This window comes from Oryctolagus cuniculus, chromosome 5 (genome assembly GCF_051225735.1).
Source record: "Oryctolagus cuniculus isolate XC-2025 breed Fujian yellow rabbit chromosome 5, ASM5122573v1, whole genome shotgun sequence".
Taxonomy (NCBI): domain Eukaryota; kingdom Metazoa; phylum Chordata; class Mammalia; order Lagomorpha; family Leporidae; genus Oryctolagus; species Oryctolagus cuniculus.
Genome location: NC_142871.1, coordinates 3,218,590 through 3,239,588, shown reverse-complemented (window position 1 = coordinate 3,239,588; position 20,999 = coordinate 3,218,590). Strand labels below are relative to the sequence as shown.

The following is a 20,999-nucleotide window of genomic DNA, read 5'->3' as shown; positions in this document are numbered from 1 at the left end:
TGCACGTTCTGTACTTGCATGTCTTTTTCTTTCTCCAAATTAGGGAAGTTTTCTGTTATTATTTCACTAAAAAGGCCTTCTAATCCTTTCTCTCTTTGTACACCTTGAGGAACTCCTAGAACCCGTATGTTAGTTTCCTTGACAGTGTCCTGTAGATTCCCAATACAACAGTGTCTTTTAGTTTTCTAATTTATTCTTCTTGTTTTTGCTCTGACTATATAATTTCCTACAATTTATCTTCAGAGTCAGATATTTTTTTCTTCTGCTTGTTAAGGCTTTCCACTCATTTTTTATTTGTTTTACTGATTTCTTCATTACCAAGATTTCATTTTGATTTCTTTTTAAGATCTCAATTTCATGGGAAAAATTGTCTTTCATGTCCTATACACATTTCAGTAGTTCGTGCATTTGCTTCTACTTCTAAGTAATCATATGATTAATTTAATTCCATTTCTGGATTTCTAGTGTTTCTTCAATATCATCACCTTCACAATCCAGTATTGAGGTGTTGTGTTCTTTGGGGGTGTCATGTTATCTTCCTTGTTCTTGTTTCTTGAATCAGTGTGTTTACTATTCAGCATTTGTGGAGATACTGGTCGGTTTCTTCTCTGTTTTTCCACTGTGGTGGTTTTTATATTATGACTATTCCTCTGCAGATTAGTGGCATGTCTATTTTTTCAATGAATACCTAGAGGCATGTGGTAGGTATGGCCAGGGAGCTCTGTTCAGTGCTCCAGTGTGAAGGGAGTGTCTAAGGTGACATGCAGGTTGGGAGTGCTAATTATTTTTTATCAGAGGGAAGGTTTGTTCTGCTCTATTGGCATAGACCCAGCTCACCACCTCTTCTCAAAAGACACCAGTGCTTGGGCATTAGCCCCAGTGGGTATAACATTCATCCACACTGCCATAAGGACCACACAAAGGATCTGTGTGGACCTCGGTATAAGCTCAGATTCCCCAGCAATGTGCCTCCCAGGGAACCAGGAAGCCCTGAGTATGTGAAGCCTCCCACAGTGACTGCCCAAAGTCCCAGCCACGCCCTGCACCCTTCCATGCAGCCTCAGTGTTTTCACCGTGCCAGCACAAAAGCCTCCCAGTCACGAGCACTCAGCCCCCTGTCAGTTCTCTCCACCAGACTTAGGAGTCTCCGCTCGGCTGGTTGCTGGGTGTGGACATGAACTGGCACAGCTGTTAAGTATGTCCAAAATGGTGCCTGCTCTCTATTGACTTGTTACAGGACACTGTTGCACGATGATTGGGGAGAGATCATCATCACTTTTTTTCTCCTCTATTCTGGCAGGTTCACTATCCCCCAGAGAGCTCCAAGCCAGCTTCCCTCCAGGCTCTTCCTGGAGCTTTATCACTAGTGTCTTGGGTGCTGCAGTCTGGTCTCATCTAACTCTCCAGAGCTGGTGCAGAGACTCTCAGCTGCTGGGGTCCTGAGTTGTGCACATCCACACTTTCCATGTGTCCACTGCATCCCTCTAATTTGCATGGGTTTTCCTCTGCCATTTTCTCCTTAACTCTTCCCTGAGACTCTCAGCTGCTCTTACAAAGATAAAGCAAGCTAAGTAAAAACCAATTCATTCTGACTGAATAAGCCTTATGCTTAATGGCTTGACAAAGAAAATTATGACAGCATTTTAAAATGACTTGTTAAGCACTGGTATTTGCATGGCACTTTAAACTTCACAAAGGTTATTTCCTACCATTATATGAACCCACATAAGCTTTATACTAGATACCACCGTGATATTTATAATTCAAGATGAGTTAGAATTCTAAGGTAGAACAAGATTGGCACTGTTCAAACTCTCAAATCTTGGCATCAAATTGGAAACCTCTATCTTCATTTTCTATTCCATACTCATTTCATGAAACACTTGCTTTTTACAAGAAATACCACTAAAAACACAACTTTGCAAAGAAACAACCTCAATGAATGGCCAGGAGCCCTTCTACAGTGAAACTACACTGTGTCAAGCTAAGTCTCAAGCTGTAAACTACATGAAGGCAGCCTGACAGGAATTTTAATGTGGCCTGAATGGCCCCCTGTGAGTTTGCTGTGATGTCCCAGGGCATCTGAGACACAGTTTTGGAATTAGGGGAAGAGCCACTCTCTTACCCAGGGGAAAATAATATTTTATGAGATATAATGATGATGGTTGCACTAGTATCAATCCTTGCTTCTCAAAGAACGTAAAAGGTGTTTTACTCAGGCAAACCAGTGTTCTCAGTCTTGTTAAGGTGAGCTAGGTCGTTAAAGACAGACTGGAAGCCCATTTATCCAGAACAGTTCATGGCAACCACGAATCAGATGGGATCATATGATCTCCATCAGTCCTGAGAATCCCTGATGCAACAGCATAGCAACAGCACATCCTAAAGGCCAACTGTAGGTCACTCAGCAAGCCTGAGACAAATATCAAATCTGATAATTACTTCACACCACAAAGAAGCTCTCAATTTCTAATATAAACCTCAATGGTTTATCAAATTTATCTTATTTTTTTTTCATTCTGACATGATTTCAATCTAACAGAAAATGGGCCCAGCACTGTGGCATAGTGGGCTAAGCCTCTGCCTATGGCACTGGCAACTCATATGGGCACTGGTTTGAGTCCCAGCTGCTCCTCCTCTGATCCAGCTCATTGCTATAGCCTGGGAAAGCAGCAGAAGATGGCCCAAGTACTTGAGCTCCTGCACCCATGTGGTAGACCCAGAAACAGCTCCTGGCTCCTGGCTTTGGATCAGCACACCTCTGGCCATTGCTACCCTTTGGGGAGTGAACCAGCAGATGGAAGACCTTTATCTCTGTTTCTCCATCTCTCTGTAATTCTATCTAGCTCTCAAATAAATAAAATCTAACTGAAAAATCTAACAGAAAACTGAAAAATAATACAAGAAACACCTTATGCAAATTATTCAGTGCTATTTCCTGAATGTCTACATACCCTCAAATTTCTGTACTGAAATTCTAGTCACTAATGTGATGACGTTAGTATGTAGAGTCCCTGAATGACTAAGTCACGCAGATGCAGTCCTCATGAATGGGCTGTAATAAGGATAGACATGAACTTGCTATCTCTGCTCTTCAACACCTGAGAATATGGTATGGTGATGGCTGTGTAGAAATCAGGGTACTGAACCTGCCAGCATCTGGACCTCAGATGTCTCAGTCTCCAGAAAGGTGAGGAATAACTGCCTGTTATTGTGCACACACACACGCACACACACACACACAAACACACACTTGCTTTAAATTTTCTTTTTCATTCTCTCAGTGAATTCATATTAGCTATCTTTCTATATCTACACATATAACACACGCAGAGAGAGGGGGAATAATGGCTATCTTGTTCTTTTATTGCTTCAAAGATTCATTTTATTTGAAAGGCAGAGTTATAGATTAACAGCGACAAAGATCCTCCATCTGCTGGCTTCCTCCCCAAACAGCTGCAATGGCCAAGGCTGTGCTAGGCCAAAGCCAGGAGCCTATAACAGCATCTGGATCTCTCACGTAGGTGCAAGGGCCCAAGCACCTGGGCGATCTTGTGCTGCTTTCTCAGGTACACTAGCAGGGAGCTGCATCGAAGTAAAGCAGCCAGGACTCAAGCCGGAGCCCATATGGGATGCAACATCAAAGGTGGGGGCTTAACCAGCTATGCCACAACACTGGCCCCATAACCATTAATTTTCTTAATAGCTGAGTGCATGTTAGTGTGGTTCTCTGTGTTTGAACTCTTTACTGTACATATTCCAAGAAGAACAACATTCTCTTAAACAGTCACAACATAGTTACCATGGTGAGAAAATGTGATATTGCTGCAATACCAATTAATTAAAAAGCCACCGTCACATCTTATCTGCCGTCCCAGCAGTGTCTCACCTCCTGTCCTGGTTCAAGTCCCAGATTACATATGGCATTTAGCTATCAGGTCTCCTTAGTATCTCTGAAAGTATAACAGTCCCTCGCCTTTCTTTGTGCTTTGTGAACTTGACATTCTTTAACAACATGGGCCAGTATGAAGTTGCCTGATGTTTTCTCAACATTTGACTAAGGTTCTTCATTGTTGGCAGCGATACAATGTAGCCAGGACGCAGATACTGCATCATCCCTGATGTATTTTTTACTTCGTATTCTTCTGGAAAGAAGAGCTTTCCATCCTCCCTTATTCATTGATATGAAAATAAATTCACACTCACCAATTCTTATTTTATTCAACAGGGCTTAATCCAATAACCTTGCCATTTAGTTGGGTACTCCAACTGTTGCAAATTTAGCCAACAGCCCTTCACAATAGCTCCTGTACCCTTGTGACCTGTCTTTATGATTCTTGCGAAACTTTCTCATCTCATACTTAGCCACCTCTTGAATCTAGTCATTTTTAATTCTCAAAGAAGTTTTCTTTCAGGAAAGAACAGTACTTATTTAGTCTTACTATAAGATTTATTTATGTATTTATTTGAAAGGCAGAGCTGGAAGGAGAGCGAGAGATGGAGAAAGAGAGATTCTATCTATAGTGTCACTTCCCTATAAGGATACAACAGTCTGGGATAGGTCAGGAGTCTGGAACTCCATCCCTTGTCACGTGAGTGACGAGAGCCCAGATACTGGCGACATCTTCTGCTACTTCCCCAGGAGGAGTGGCATGGAACTGGATTGGAAATGGAGCAGCCAGGACTGGAACTGGCACTCATACGTGACGCCAACATCACAGGAGAAGGCTTAACGTGCTGCACCACAATGCCGGCCCCAAGAACAACATAAAATCCAAGAGCTGTGTGCGAACACTGCTGTCACTTTACACACACATACACACACACAAACACGCACAGCTAGTGTATATAAACATATCATGTAATCCTCCATTTATCTGTCTACCCACAGATACATATAGGAAGAGATTAAAATCTGTAGCTGGACTCTGCCAACCTCCAGTTCCAATCAACAACACAGTGTCTACACAGTATTCCCTGCTTTTCTTTCTGGTTTTTTTTTTTTTTTTTTTTTTTTTTTTGACAGGCTCTCTTGTCAGCATTGCTCTCCCCTCAGGGATTTGAGCTGTTTTTGATTCCTGGATTCCTGCCAACCACAAAACACCCCTGCACCTCCTTCTTTGCCACTGAATGGTCTGAGATTCAATCCACACACTGGCTCTCCAAAATTCTGAAGTAAGAGAGGGAATGGGAAGTTCTCTCACAGTGATCTCTACTATGGGTTGTGGCCCCACTTTGCTTCGTCCCGAAGTCCTGGTACCAGGCACCACAACCTCCCATGGGCTTTATGCCCTTCCATGGTTTACACCTTGGGTAACAGTGGGTGTAGGTGATGACCCCACCCTCTGCTCTGCTCTTTGCTCTCCTCATTGGACTGCCGTGATACTGGGGACGCCTGCTATCAGCCAGTCTTACAGGGGTCGCTATGGGAACTTCCTCGTCACACATTCCATCTCAAACTGGCCCCAGATCTCAAATGCCATCGCCTCATCTTTCCTTGTAATCAGGTGTGGCCCAGGTATGACTTCAACAACCAGTCCAAATGGCCGCTTAACGGCACGTTTGATCTCGACATTTTTCGGGATCTCTATCATTTCTGTGAGCATTCAGGAAAGCAGAAGGAGACTCCCTATGTCGAAGTCTTCTCCTATCTCCATTCTAAACTCTCTCTTTATACCTCATGTTCTCTGGCTCAGGTTCTCGTAACTTCCAAAGCTCCCACTAAAAGGCCAAAATCCCTTTCGTCTGCTTTCAGTCCTGCAGACATCTGTTTCCACTCCCTCTGTGTCCTGCCCACCCTTATCTTAGGACCAGGCCCTGTCCACTTCTACTCCCACATTTATCTACAATCTTCTTTAACACCCTCCCCTCTGGGAAACAAAGGTGAGTTTGGGAACAGGCTCATCTTCATGCGATGAGACTCATCAAACTGACTCAGCCCATCCCAGAGGAGCGGATGCAGACCCAGACAAGACCCCAGACTCTCGATGGCATAACTGCCAGAAATCATTTCATTACCTGCTTATTAGCTGGCCTCAAAAAAATCCACCAGAAAGACAAAGTTAAAGCAGCTCGAGAGGGGCCTATTAATTCCTGAGGCAGAAATTCTAGAGCTGGCCTGTAAGGTGCACAACAGGAGGGATGAGAGTGCTCAAAACGAAAGGCTTTTCAGCAGCCTGCTGCCTCCAGTAACTCTACCAACCACAGGAGACCCACTGACTGCAGGAGTCCTCCGGGTCCATGCTTTAAATATGGCCACTGGGTAGTGGATTATTCTCTTGTTCATCAGATCAGTAGGCCATCCACTCCATCAATGCCCCGAGTTGACCTTTTAGGACTGGCCTCCAGGATTAAAGAAGACTGGACTCCCACCACCTGATGTGACCATCACTTCATGGGAGCTTAGGGTAATGGTGATGGTAGGAGGTAGGCTAATTTCTTCCTTTATTCAACACAGAGGCAACCTTCTCAGTCCTTACCCACTACTGGGGGCCCGCCTCTACTGCCTCAACCTTCCCACTACTGGGGGCCCGCCTCTACTGCCTCAACCTTCACAGTTGAGGCAGAGGAAAAACTTACCTCTACAGACTCTCAATCTCTTCTGCATGATTGATAAGGTGCCCACCTCTCACTCCTTCCTTGTTATTCTTCAATGTCCTACCCCCCTTCTGGGAGGAGACATACTCTATCAGTTTGATATTCAGGTAGTTTCTTCCTCTGGCCATCAGCCCGTCCTCCAGCTCGCCTTGGCCCCTCCCCCTCCTGTTCCAATTTTACCGTAAGAATAGCAAGAAAGTGGCAATTCCAACTTTCTGAGCTCACAGTTTATTGTAAAACAGTCACCTGTCCCATTCTTTGTCCTAGCATGAGCATGCCAGACAGAATCATCTGGTCTTCTGATGTGTTTTCAGCCATTGTGTGTGAAAACTGCATTCTGTTCTCCCTTCCTCAGAGACTGACTGGTTCGTGAGACTGGGCACAACCTGGAGCAAGGCCGTGGGCTCCTGGCTATTATTGAAACTGCTTTATTGTTCTAACTGACAAGGCCTTAAAGCCCAACTGATTATCAAGCCTCTTCTGCCAGTTTCTATTTGCCCACTCAGAGGGAAAATTGGCTCATGGTTTAGACTAATAATGACTCTGTCCTTTCTTTTAGACTCTGTCTAGCCCATGAGGGACCTCATTCCTTTGTAATCATCCCCTCTGCTCTTAAATCAATAGCTTTACTCCCGGCCCATGTGTATTGGTGGTCATCTCCCCCACTTAATGTTGTATGATTATTCATAATTTTTTCTACAGACAAACCCCTCTACCCACAAGAGACGAGCAGCCTTTCTCCCAGTAGCGATCTCAAAGACAGATTTTGGGCCACAATGTTATCTCAACCAACCAATTCCAAAACAACTCCAACAGCTACAAGAGGAGGTCACTAGAACCACTGAGACCTCAGCTGATGCCATCTAAGGTCTCCAAAGCCAAATCACCTAACAGGTGTGGTACTACAGAATAGAAGGACCTTAAACCTCATAACAAAATGGGAGGGGGCAGACTTGTATCTTTCTGGGAGAACAATGTTGCTATTAATTAATCAATCAGGCCAGGTAAAACAAGACTTTAAAATGCTCCAACAAATTGCCACATCTATTTAACAATTTGCCCCAGGGTCCAAAATCCCTCCTCCCTCCCTCTTTATGGAGCCCTCTCATTACTTGGTTAATGCTGTTCTTAGGACCACTGGCTGCTATCCTCACCCTGGCTTCTATACTGCCTTGTCTGTTTAAGTGTTTATAGGATGTGATAATAGAAAGAACCAAAGCCTTCATCAACTAGGTGATCGACCAATTGCTACTACAGGGATGTACTCAGCTCCCCAACCAGGAGATCATGACTTGAGATGTTGTCCCACAAGTGGAGAGAGACTCGTCACTCCAAGTCAGCAGGAAGTAGCTCCAGAAGATAGATTAACGTCCTTCCACCCTTCCTGGACTTTTGGGGGGCAATGTAATCCCATATAACACTTGCTTTATAAAAAAGGGGAGGGGGGAGGCGGTACTGTGGCGTAGCAGATAAAGCTGCTGCCTACATTGCTGGCATCCCATATGGGCGCTGGTTTGAGTCTTGGCTCTTCACTTCAGATCCAGCTCTCTTGCTATGGCCTGGGAAATCAGTAGAAGATGGCCCAAGTCCTTGGGCCCCTACACCCACCTGGGAGACCCGGAAGAAGCTCCTGGCTCCTGGCTTCAGATCAACGCAGCTCCATCTGTTGCAGCCAATTGGGGAGTGAACCAGTGGATGGAAAACCTCTTTCACTCCCTGCCTCTCCTTCTCTCTCTGTATAACTCTGACTTTAAAATAAATAAATGAACATTTTTTTAAAAAAATGGGGGTAGCACATTAGTGAAATGACACCATCTTATCTTAAGCCCTGTGTGCCATCTTAGGCTCTAGTTCAGCAGCCATCTTGTACAATAGCTTTGCTCCTAAGCCCAGCTTGGCTTACTAGAAGTCAGGTGACCAAATGGCCCAACCACAAGTATCAGCTCCACCCCTACCTTAATGGGATTCGCAGCTCCCACTTCCTTACCTCTGCAAAGCTGTACTCTCTTGCCCCTCTCCAGCCTTTGGGTTCCTTCTCTCTCTCCCCCAACAATAAACTTTTCCTTTAACTCCAGTGTTTGCTGTGTTTTATGGTGGCCTTTCAAATCCTTCTAACTAGAAGGACACTTTAGAGGGTTTCTTTTTGGGGGTGAGGTAATAACAGTTACAAGTACACTGGAATATACAAGTCATGCCATTTTGGCAAATGGGTGAATCCTTTTAACAGTCACCCTATCAGGACCCGGAATACCTCAGTCTTCATAAAGCTTCTCCCATAGTCCTTTCTAAACAATTCTTGCTTGGAAGGAAGCCTTTCTTTTTTGACTTTTTTCTACCACACATAAATTTTTGCTGTTTTGGGAAGTATATGTAAACGGAAGCAAGCAAGCGACATGTGCATTTGTGAACCCACTGCATTTGTTCCGGGGGATATAAGTGAGACCTCCCATCCCAGCCCGTGATTCAGTGGGATGTTCCTCTCCATCACTCACAGCTTCTAACGTATAGATCTACTACTGTCACTGGACATCATGTTTCCAGTTCCGGACTACTGTGAATAGAGAGGCTCTGAAAATCCCTGTAGAAGGCTTTTTTTTTTTGGACACAGGCTTGCAATTATCTTAGGCAAACACCAGAGCAAAATTCCTGGGTCACATGGTAAAGGCATGATTCACTTAACAGAAGATTGCCAAACCTTTTCCCAGGATTTATATGCTTAAGGATAAGGTCATCAAAAATGATTTTAGAATGTTTAAAAGAAAGTAAGTTATAAATAAAGCCAATTTTTAATCACACAAACATCACAGACAAGCACAATAAAAAAATTAGGAAGATCTGTCAGCTTTCCAGCCCTGGGGTAGAGCAGTGGGAGGCAGCACAGAGGGCGCTACCGGCCCTTTGCTAATGCTGATTTCAGAAAGTTTTAAAATGGAAGGGGAGCATTTGGTGGGTTGGTTAACATACTGCTTGTAATGCCCACAGCCCACGTTGAAGGCCTGGGTTCAGGTTCTAGATGCACTTCTGATTCCAGCTTCTTAGTAACACATACCCTGGGAGGCTGCATGTGGCAGCTCAAGAACCTGGCTCCCTGCCAGTCCCTGTGGGAGTCCCAGACTGAATTCCCAGATCCTGGCTTCAGCCTCGTCCAGAGTATAAAAACTGTGTGGGTGCTACACCTCTTGGAACATAGTTATAAACTGTGCTTCACTGAAAGAAATGAAGAGAGGAAGAATGAGAACTCGTGGAGGCCAGTGATGCTTTATTCTTAATTTGGGTTTCGGATATGTAATCAGAGGACCAAAAACTCATTTATCTGTGCAGCCATGAACAGTTTTTGGTATGTATGCTGTGTTTCAATAAAATATTTAGAAAGCAAAACAAAGCAATAAAGAATTATTACTGAGGGTTTTGAAAACACAAGGTCGAGCACCTGCAGAGCTCCAGTCTGTGAGTAAGGACAGGGACTCCCCTGGCAAGCGTCCTGAGGGCTCCTTCCTCCCTAACTGCAGGTGACTACCATCTCCCACTATGTTTATTTATTTATTTTTTTGCCAGGCAGAGTTAGAGAGAGACAGAGAGAGAGTTATAGACAGTGAGAGAGAGAGAAAAAGGTCTTCCTTTCTGTTGGTTCACTCCCCTAATGGCCGCTGCGGCCGGCGCTGTGCCGATCTGAAGTCAGGAGCCGAGTGCTTCCTCCTGGTCTCCCATCCGGGTGTAGGACCCAAGAACTTGGGCCATCCTCCACTGCTCTCCCGGGACACAGCAGAAAGCTAGAATGGAAAAGGAGCAACCAGGACTAGTACCTAGCACCAGGACTAGTACCCAGCACCCAACTTGGGGTGCCAGCGCCGCAGGTGGAGGATTAGCCAAGTGAGCCACGGCGCTGGCCTATTTGTTTATTTCTTTAAAATTTTTATTAGCTCCCACATATGAGGAACAATGTGGTATATGCATCTCTGGCTTATTTCACTTAATATGATGTCCCCTAGTTTCATCCATTGTGTTGCAAATAACAAAACGTTGTTTTTGCTCTTTGGAATGGCTGAAGAGTATCTTTTTTGAATATATACCACATTTTATTTATTCCTTCATCCAATGGTGAGAACCTAGTTTGATTCCATATCTTGGTACTGTGAATAGTGCTGCAACAAATGTGGTAGAGCAGGCATCTCTCTGATAAAATGATTCCATGCCTTTTTACTCCACAGAGCAAGGATGGGGAATGTCTGGCCTGCAGGCCATATAAAGTGCATGAAATCATTTGGTCTGGCCCTGCCAAGGCAACCCCATACTAGCTGTACCAGTTTACATCCCTGTCAACAGTGTATAAAAGCTCCCTTTTCTCCACATCACCAGCATCTCTGATATTGTTTTTTTTTTTTTTTGTGGCAATAACAAATCTAAAAGGGGTGAGGTAGTATCACATTGCTAGTGTTATTTAGTATTTTCTTTTCATATATTTGTTGCCCATCTGTATTTCCTCTTTTGAGAACTATCCAGTTTCTTTTACCATTTCTTAGCTGAATTGCTTATTTATTTATTTTTGACAGGCAGAGTTAGACAGTGAGAGAGAGAGAGAGAGAGAGAGAGAGAGAGAGAGAGAGAGAGAAAGGTCTTCCTTCCATTGGTTCACCCCCCAAAGTGGCCACCACGGCCAGGAGCCAGGTGCTTCCTCCTGGTCTCCCATGTGGGTGCAGGGCCCAAGGACTTGGGCCATCCTTCACTGCCTTCCCGGGCCACAGCAGAGAGCTAGACTGGAAGAGGAGCAACTGGAACAGAATCTGGCCCTGACCAGGACTAGAACCTGAGGTGCCGGAGCCGCAGGCAGAGGATTAGGCTAGTGAGCCACAGCACCGGCCTGGATTGCTTATTTTTGTTGTTGAGTTTTTTGAGTTCCTGATATACTCTGGATATTAATCCTTTCTTGGATAAGTAGCTTGCAAATATTTTCTTCCATTCTGTTAAATATCTTTTTTTTAAGATTTATGTATTTATTTCAAAGGTAGAGTTACAATCAGAGAGAGGGAAAGAGAGAGAAAATGCCTTCCATCTGCTGGTTCACTCTCCAAATGTCCACAGCGGCTGGAGCTGGGCCATTCTGAAGCCAGGGGCCAGGAGCCTCTTCTAGGTCTCCCACATGGGTGCAGGGGGCCAAGGACTTGAACCATCTGTTACTGCTTTCCTGGGCCATAGCAGAGAGCTGTATCAGAGGAAGAGCAGCCAGGACAGGAATTGGTGCCCACCTGGGATGCCAGCGCCACAGGCAGAGGCTTAGCCTACTGTGCCACAGAGCAGGCCCTGTGTCAGACATCTCTTCATTCAATTGCAGAACTTTCCGAGTTTGATAAAAATCCAGTTATATAGTTTTGCTTTTGTTGCCTGTGCTTTTGAAGTCTTAACCCCCCCAAAACCCATCATTTCCTATAGCAATGACTTCAAGTGTTTCCCCTGTTTTCTTCTAGAAATTTCAGAGTTTCAGGTCATAATATTGAAGTCTTTGATCCATCTTCAGGTGATTGTTTTTTACATAGTAAGAGGTATGAATCTAATTTCTTCTACATGTGTCAAGTTCTGACATCCACATTTATTAAAAACACTATCCTTTCTCCAATGTATGCTTTTGGCATCTTTCCAAAAACTAAGCTGTTATGTATGGGGTTATTTCTGGCTCTCTATTAGATTTCCTAGACCTATTTGTCAGGTTTTATGCTAGTAACGTGATGTAACATGATATAGATGCTAACAAACTAGAAAAATTAGAAGAAATAGGTAAATTCCTAGATACATTATAACCCATGGAGATTAAATCAAAAAGATATTGAAAATATCAACAGATTCATAACAAATAGTAAGACTGATGTAGTAATTAAAAGTATCCCATCAAATAAAATTCAGAGCCTGATGGCTTTACAACTGAATTCTACAAAAGATTTACAATGAAAATAACTCCAAAACATTTTGAACTATTGTAAAATATTGGAAAGAATGGAAGTCTATCAAACTTTCTTTATGAGGCTAGCATTACTCTTATACCAAAATCAAAAACATGATACATACACAAAAAAACACTACACACTGATATTTTTCAGGAACATATCTGAAAACATTCTCAATAAAATATTAACAAACCAAATCCAACACTATATCAAAAAGATTATACATCCCAATTAAGAAGGATTTATCCCAGGCATACAAGTGTGGTTCAACATCTGCTAATCAGTAAATGTCATAAAACACATCAACAAAATGAAGAACAAAAACACTATGATTACTTTGATAGGTGGAGAAAAGCATCTGATACGACTCAGCATCCTTTCATGGTAAAAATGCTGCTTGATTATCAAGATTCGCTTCACCTACCTGGAACAGGCACCCTTTCCTCTAGATCTCAGATACACTGATGAACAAGAGGACAGAATACCTCCTGCCGCCAAGTTCTCATCTGGCAGGATTATCTCGAACTGCCCCAAACCCAGCTATTAGAGACTGATCTAAAGAAAATCATATTTAGAAAGATTTTTTTAAAAGATATGCGTCTGTCAGCTTCTCCTTGTGCTCTCACTTCATTCCTTAGATTACATCACAGTAACACTGTGGGTATTAGCTGGAGGGAGACATTACCCCCGTAATTCTAACACGGCCCACTAATCGGTATGGTCACCTTCACTTACTGAACGCTGAAACACATTTTAATACTGCGCATTTGACCTAAATGAAGACAGTTGTAAACCAGATATATAAATGTGGACTTGCACGCTGATGCAGACTTTGACTTGAAGAAAGCTGGCTAGTCTTCTTCAATTGGAAATTCAAAACCAGGTTTTCTACTCGTTCATAGAAAAGCATTCATTGTTAGTTTGTTTCTTTCTATTTCTTCCTCTGTTTTGTTGGTTTTGTTATAACTGACATGATGAGAACCAATTAGAAAATCTCTTTTAAATGACACAGTAAGGAAGGAATCCAAACATGAGCTGAGGGTGGTGAGATCTGAAAGACAAGGAGGGCTGCGCTGGGGAGGCTTCAGGAAGTCGACCCGCCCCTCCAGGCTCTAAGGATGGTTCTGCAGTCAGACTCCGCTCCCTGTCCTCTGTCAGCACCTTCTCCCGCTCCACTGACTCCTTTCCATATATAAAAGCATGCTGTCATGTGCCCCATTTTTTAAAAACAATTAAAAAGAACCTTTATCTTCACTCCCTTCCTGTCTAGTTAGCACTCCATTTCTCTCCTCCTTTGTCAGATAAAGCTCTGTGGAACAATGTCTTCGCATGCGGGTTCTCTTCTCTCAGTCTCTCTGAAACCCACTCTAATTGCCCTAATGAAAGGGCTTTCACTGTGGTCACTGATGCCCTGACACTGCCGAATCCTGAGGTCAACTCTCGGTGTTCCTCCGCCTTGAAGTACAATAGCATCTTTTATCTGAATTTGTACTTCCCAACTGCAGGCACGTGTGTCCCTGGCTCTCCTCCCGCCTCCTGGGCACCTCCTTTCAGTCTTCTTATCAGACTTCTCAAGGTCCTGACTCAAGCTGGTCCACAGTTCACTTCTTAAACTATCCGTTCCACTACGGATCTCAAATTTCTATCTCTAACCCAGAAAGTTCACCTCTACAGGAGACTCACACTGGTACCTCCCATTTAACATCTCACTTTCGAAATCCTCTAGGTGTCCCAACTTGGCTTCTCCAACACGAGCACTTGAGTAGAAACCCGAGACACAGACACCCTGAGTGTCCCCCGCAAGGCCTCCCACGTACCCACCAGCTGCCCACGCGGCTCAGGTGAAACCCGATGCCCTCCTTCCTTTCACTTTTTCATACCACACATCTGGATTAAGTGCCAATCTTGCTAGTTCCCCCTTCAAAACATGTGCAGAATTCAGGATACCTATCAAATACCAGCATTTCTCCTTTCCCCTCTCACCACCAGCCGCCTCCAGACCACCCTTGTCTCTTCCCAGACTGATGGCAACAGCCTGTTTACCACGCACTGTTGACAATGAAAGATTACTTTTTAAGGCACTATTGGATTCATCCACTTAGTATTTCTGCACTGACATTTGCACTCATAAAACTGATTAATAACACTTTCCTATTATGCCTAATTTTTTGTCATGAATAATCTTCCCTTACGGAATGAGCTCCTTTTCTAGCACTTGAAATACAGACTTCATGTAACACAGGAATTTTCTCCTTTCTAATGTTTGGTGGCAATGATCCAGCAAAACCTTTTGAAATAATACTACTTCAGGTGGTATTTTAGTTTTCAGTTTTTTCATTGGCTAATAGTATGTTGAGGGTTCCTAAATATCCTACAAACAATTTGGGTAACACATAATTTCTCCCAAATTGGTCATTTCATCTAGGTTTTCAAATATGTGAGCAAACTGCATTCTCTATAAGTTACTAACAACCTGCCTGTGGGCTCTTCTCTCCTTCCTCATGATTGCATTTTCTAAGTTCTTGAATACATTGCCAATGATACTCTTTAATTGATCTGTTTAACTTCAATTAATTTCCTCTCTTTTTTTAAGATTCATTTTATTTATCTCAAAGGCAGAGTGACAGAGAGACATGGAGAGACAGGGATTATCCATCTACTGGGTCATTCCCCCAATGGCCAGAATTGGGCCAGACCAAAGCCAGGTGCCTGGAACTCCATGTGGGTCTCCCACGTGGGTGTCAGGGGTCCAAGTACTTGTCCCTTCATCTGCTGCTTTCCCAGGTGTATCAGCAGAAAGCTGGATTGGAAGCAGAAAAGACTGGATTCCAATAACCATTCCAATACGGAATGCCAGCATCCCTTGTGGCAACGTAACACACTACAGCACAGCGCTGGGCCCATTTTCTCACATTTTATTAACTTATTCCCTCTGTTATTTTTTTAAAGTTTCTTTTTGACTTTCAAATAATTAAATGCAAGTTTAAATTTTCAGCTTATTTTTGATGCATCCACTGTGTTTGATAAGCTTTATTCTCATGCTACACTTGAAGTTTTTAAGTTATTTTCAAAAGGTGTTCCAAACATTTCATCCAGCAGGAATGCCTGTCTAAGCGTGATGTACACTATATGAGAAAAGCTCTTTTAAATGTGTCACAAACAGAGGACACTAAGATGCATTCACACAAGTGGAAATACTGCTAGTTAGCATATGGTATACTAATTTACTCTAAATAAAAACATTAAAAACGATGCCATGTCATTTGCATGTAGGAAGATGTGTAACTGCTATTTTACTGGAGTTAAAATGGCATCTTCATCTGAAGCAATAATTTGATAAGCTATTTTAGCAATGTCTATTAAATGCCATAAAGGAGTCATGTCATCTGACCTAGCAAGCATACTAACTCCAGCATTTTTCCTTAGGAATTATTTCACAACAGTAAAACTGTGGCATACATAAAGGAACTGGTCTATGAAAAATTAAGAACAATCCAAAGATCAAATAAAAAAATTAAGCAAAAAATAACCACAAGAAAGTCAAAGGGATAGTTTTAGTCATTAAAGATAATATTATGTGGCATAAGATAACGTAAACGTTTGTTATAATTCAAAGAAAAAATCAAAATAGTTAACAAGCATTGTAATAGTTACTATGTAAACATAAGCATTAAAGAGTCAATCAGAAGAAATACTCCCAATTAATATTACTCGTGCAACTACGGTGGCGTCACTATATTTCACAGACATACTTCTGACCTCTAAAAATGCAGTGTAAGTGATTTTCACTGAACACACGCAGGCGGCTCTGGTGGAAGCGGATGGGATCAGGGTCAAGCCTCTGCAGGGTCAATTACAAGTGATGATAAACTTTGAGTATAGAAATAAGAAGAGAGAGACATTCTGATAGAAAAACTAGGAAAACCAAATGAGTTCATGTCAAACAGTGTTAGTCTTCTCATAAATATAGATGCAGTTGGGCCAGCACTGTGGCATAGCAGGTAGAGCCGCTGCCTGCAATGCTGGTTCAAGTGCCGGTTCAAGTCCCAGTTGCTCCACTTCCGATCCAGCTCTCTGCTATGGCCTGAGAAAGCAGTGGAAGATGGCCCAAGTCCTTAGGCTCCTGTACCGTGAGGGAGACCTGGAAGAAATTCCTGGCCATTGCAACCATCTGGGGAGTGAACCAATGGATGGAAGACCTCTATATCTCTCTGCCTCTGCCTCTCTGTAATTCTGCCTTTCAAAAAAACATTTAAAAATAATATAGATGCAGTTGTAATTTCAGAATGGTGTATAGGAGGTTAGAGTGGATGATTAAGTGGGGATAAAAACCCTCTACAACACCTTTCTCATAATTCAATCTCATCAAGCCAATCTGAGTATTATCAAGCACAGGCAAACAATACACCCAATCAACAAAGGAAGCCCATGTTCAAATGGAAAAAACATAATGACATAAGTAACCACTAAATAAATGGTGGCATTTAGAACAGTGTATGGGAGAGATTTGGGATTTCTACACTGTGCTCTAAGAAAATGCCCTTCCCAGAAGAGTTACAAGCTTGCATAGCGATTGCCCTGCAGCTTGATGACTGGCACAGGGCTCAGGTGCTCTTAATTGCAAAGTCATTCATTCACTGACAGGAAACTTCCCAACAGACTCCCACAGAAACCCTGGCCATTCTACATTCTTTATCCCTGACTCCAATTTGTTACTAAACACAATCATGATGGCCATCTAGCAGATGTTCCACGTGAAGTCACACAATGCAGCTGATCCCGTTAACCCCCTCGTCTAGGGCAGCTCTTTAGAGGGTGCCCTCCTCTCTGAGAGGAGATGCATACGTGACAGCTGAAGTACAAAGCATCGCTCCCTCCACCTGACACCCACAGGGTCCCAGCCTGCACTGGAAGAGCAGACGCCAATTACGGTGGGAGCCCCACCCAATCGCTCAGGGCCCAACACGTTGCCAAAAGTGCTGAATTAAAAAAAGTTAAATTGCAAAGAAGAATATAGATAATACAATAAATAAGTTTTGAGTAGCATGGAGAAAAAAATTTGTGGAATTATATAAAGAGTCCTCAAAGAAATGGCACTCAGCTCCTCATAAACTTTTTTCCTTCTGTCTAAAATTATCTGTCGCTCTCACAGTTTGAATTTGTAGTAAAGATATTTTGAAGGAAGAAATCTATTTTACTCAAATTCTAGTTAGGAGTAAATGAGGGCTAACTCCACCAACATTGTTTATAGGTAATTCTATGGATGTTACTATACTAAACTTCTAGGTAATATTACTGTAAGAGCAATGTGATAAACAAAATAGAATTACTTTTCTATATTGAAGAAAACATACAATAAATTTCTGATACTGAGATGGAGAAATGGAAAGCAAGAGACAAGAGGGTAAAAAACAACAAGCAAATAGCTAAGTGCTTCCAGGCTACAGTTTTTCCATCTCATATTACAATGGATCAAATCACCTGGACCCTCAATCCATAAGGCTCCACTGATCTACCCATCTGACACACCACCCTGCCAACCAAACTGTCCTTAGAACTCACTGTCAACAGCAAACTCCATTCTCAAACTCCTCAGAAATGAACAATGCTTCCATTTTTGCCCTAACTCAAACTGTCCTGCCTTCCTGGTGATAGTGCCTCCTGTAACAGAAGAAGAAGAAAGAGGAGGAGGAGGAGGAGGATTATCACATGTCACATACTGTCAGATTAATTTGTAAAACAAGCACTCATGGGTATTAAGTAGATAACCCAACAATGTATTAAATGCACTGACATTCAATAAACAAAAGCAAAAGACCAGCTACACTGGAAAAAAAAAAACAATTATTTTAAAGTTGGCATCCTATAAACTTCTACCTACTCACTTTACTAAATATTCAAAGAAATGTAAAAATAAGAAGGAAGCTAAACCAGTAATGAAATTAGGTGACTGTCACTGCTGCATGCCATAACTTTCCTGACAACTCTGCTGGACATGATACCAATTAGATAAGCTCCTGCTCTCTCTCCAAAATGGCCCTATATTCAGAAAGACACAATGAAGACCCACAGAAACTTCATGTGTACAAACATAACTGAACATTCCTTTAACCTGGCATACAAAAACACTAAACAGAACACATACAGTCATGGGGAGTGAACCAACGGGAGGAAGACCTTTCTCTCTGTCTCTCTCTCACTGTCAGAGCCGCCTGGGTGGTTAACAACCTGCCTCACTCCAGAGCGCGAAGCCCTGGGCAGGCACCACAGTGCGGATTCTTGCTCTCAGTTTAGAGCAGTGCTGCACTATCTCTCTCTGAGTATCAGTCAAAGAAGCATCGGGCAGCATATGGCACATATTCAGAAAGAGCTTTAAACACCACCAACTGGTGGCATTCTAGGTCCTCAGCCCAGAAAGCCAGCACTTCCCAGAGATGCACTTTCTCCAAATCTGGCATAAGAGAATCTTACAAAATAACAGCAATGTATGCTCGCATCACTGTTTGTAACAGCCTCAAAGATAGTACACAGCATCATCAGCCGCCCTGGCTGAACAGACTGTCTCTTTCCTCTTCAATCAGAAATAAGCTCTGGCGCAGGAAGAAGCACCTGCACAATGCAACACTCAGGATCCAAGAGGCTCTAAAGAAATGTTTTGTGTAACTGAAAATATACACATTTCTGTTACATAAGAAATCTACTCTTTGCCCATATTACTATTCTCTCCATATACAATATAGTTTGCCATTGAAGGAGTGGGAAGAAATTACAGAATCTGTGATGTTACTATGATACGAAATCTTCATAACCTGGGATCCAGGGGCTGAGAGATGTTGTTCCACCAAACAGGTGAACAGAGGTGAAACACTGACACAAATAAGGTGTCAGAAGTGCAATCCCAACCTTTATGTTAAACAGGATGTAAAGAAAATACAAGGATGGATCTGAAACATCTGGCCTGGACTTTCCTCCTCCAATCTCCCTCAAAAATAACACCAAAATCTTAAATCCCTTCAAGGCTGTAAAAGTTAAATTGAGCTTAGGCATTTCCTGCGCAGTAAAGTTAGCTTGGGATTTTACAAAAGAGGATTATTGAGGAGTGAATTGCAGTTTTATGGCCCCTGGTTTATAAAATGCATGGTGCTACTTCAGAAATCTGTAATAGCAGCTTTGCCAACATCAATACCCCACTATTTTATAACTCTGCCCATGTTCACTTGTGAAAATCTCCTTTTAATCCTCATGCATGACTCTCTGGCATTTTCTGTGGCTCCTAGAGGCTGCTAAAATTCTAGGCTGACCAATCCACCTCTTGATACTATCCAGGGAACTATCCAGGGGTGAGCTCTGTGAATGTGACATTAATAGTGAAGGTACTCAGTGGAATTCTGCAATGCAGAGAAATCTTACAGGTGTATTTGGTTGCCAAGCCCGGGCAGTTCTTCCCAGCCCTGGACCTAGCCATTTTAGATATTAAAAATAAAGGATGAGGTCTACAGATGTAACTCCATTTGCAGTTATTTAGCTTATACCTCACAGTAAAGAGGGATCTCCTACACCATGTTGCTTATATGCAATTCAGACTGATTATTTTTATTATACAATCCACATTTAGAATCTTTATCTGTATGCAGAAAACCAGATACTTTACCCACATGTTATTATTAAGAACTCTGCAGTGCTTTTACTACTCATTGGCTATGAATTTTTTAAGTTTGCTAAGTCTCCTAACATTAAAACTAGGTGCTTCTGTAGGATATAAAAATCAGGGCAATTAATATTTCTAAAAGTGTCAAGCAATGTCATGCCTTCAATATGTGAGTTTTAGTTTTCTGTTCTCCCAAAAGAAAGGTGCATGGGCTCAAAGGCAGGGGTTACATGAAGCTCAGGGAAGGAAGGTGAGGACTGGACAGCAGGGCAGGCATCTGAACCGACTTCTGCTACCTGATTTGGGAGGCTCTGCCCCGTGGGCATGCTGCATCCAGGCTGCTTCATTTTCTGGTTTGTCAAGAGAACCAGAGATCCAATCTTTACAGGAAGCCTCTCAACTTCTAAAAATTGGCAACTGATTCAGACAACTCCATACACGCGTGCACATCAAACAAAGTGTTCTGTTGGCTATGTTTGGCCTCCAGAGGCCTCCGATCTGCATCCTCTCTCTACTGGCTGAATTCACTAGTCGTTAATATTTATTATTTTTCCAATATGTTAACATGTGAGTACACTGGGAAAATGTACAGAAGAGGCCAATATGTCCTGCTCATGGCAGTGCAGGTAGAAATTAAATTCACAGCACTTACCCTGCTGACTTCCTTAGGAGTCGATTCATCTGCAGAGGGGAGAGGAAAGGGAAGACACGGTTAGAAGCTGAGTAACTACTGAAATACAGGACACATCACTCAGGCTCAAGAAACTCAAAGGCTCGTTCGCAATGGTGTCTTTGCTGAAACCTCACAATTTGATTTT

The 20,999-nt window shown here is 42.7% G+C and overlaps 1 protein-coding gene across 12 annotated transcripts in view; it reads right to left on the bottom strand.

Annotated features, from left to right (window-relative positions):
• Positions 1 to 20,999, bottom strand: part of PDE10A (phosphodiesterase 10A) — a 645,525-nt gene that overhangs the window by 134,629 nt on the left and 489,897 nt on the right. For all 12 annotated transcript variants that reach the window (XR_016233540.1, XM_089332463.1, XM_070073294.2 and 9 more), the window contains one exon: positions 20,834 to 20,862. Coding sequence is in view for 10 of the 12 variants with exons in the window: in XM_089332463.1 (XP_089188589.1) it covers positions 20,834 to 20,862 (29 nt within the window). In the remaining 2 variants the exon portion in view is untranslated. The remainder of the gene's footprint in view (positions 1 to 20,833; positions 20,863 to 20,999) is intronic.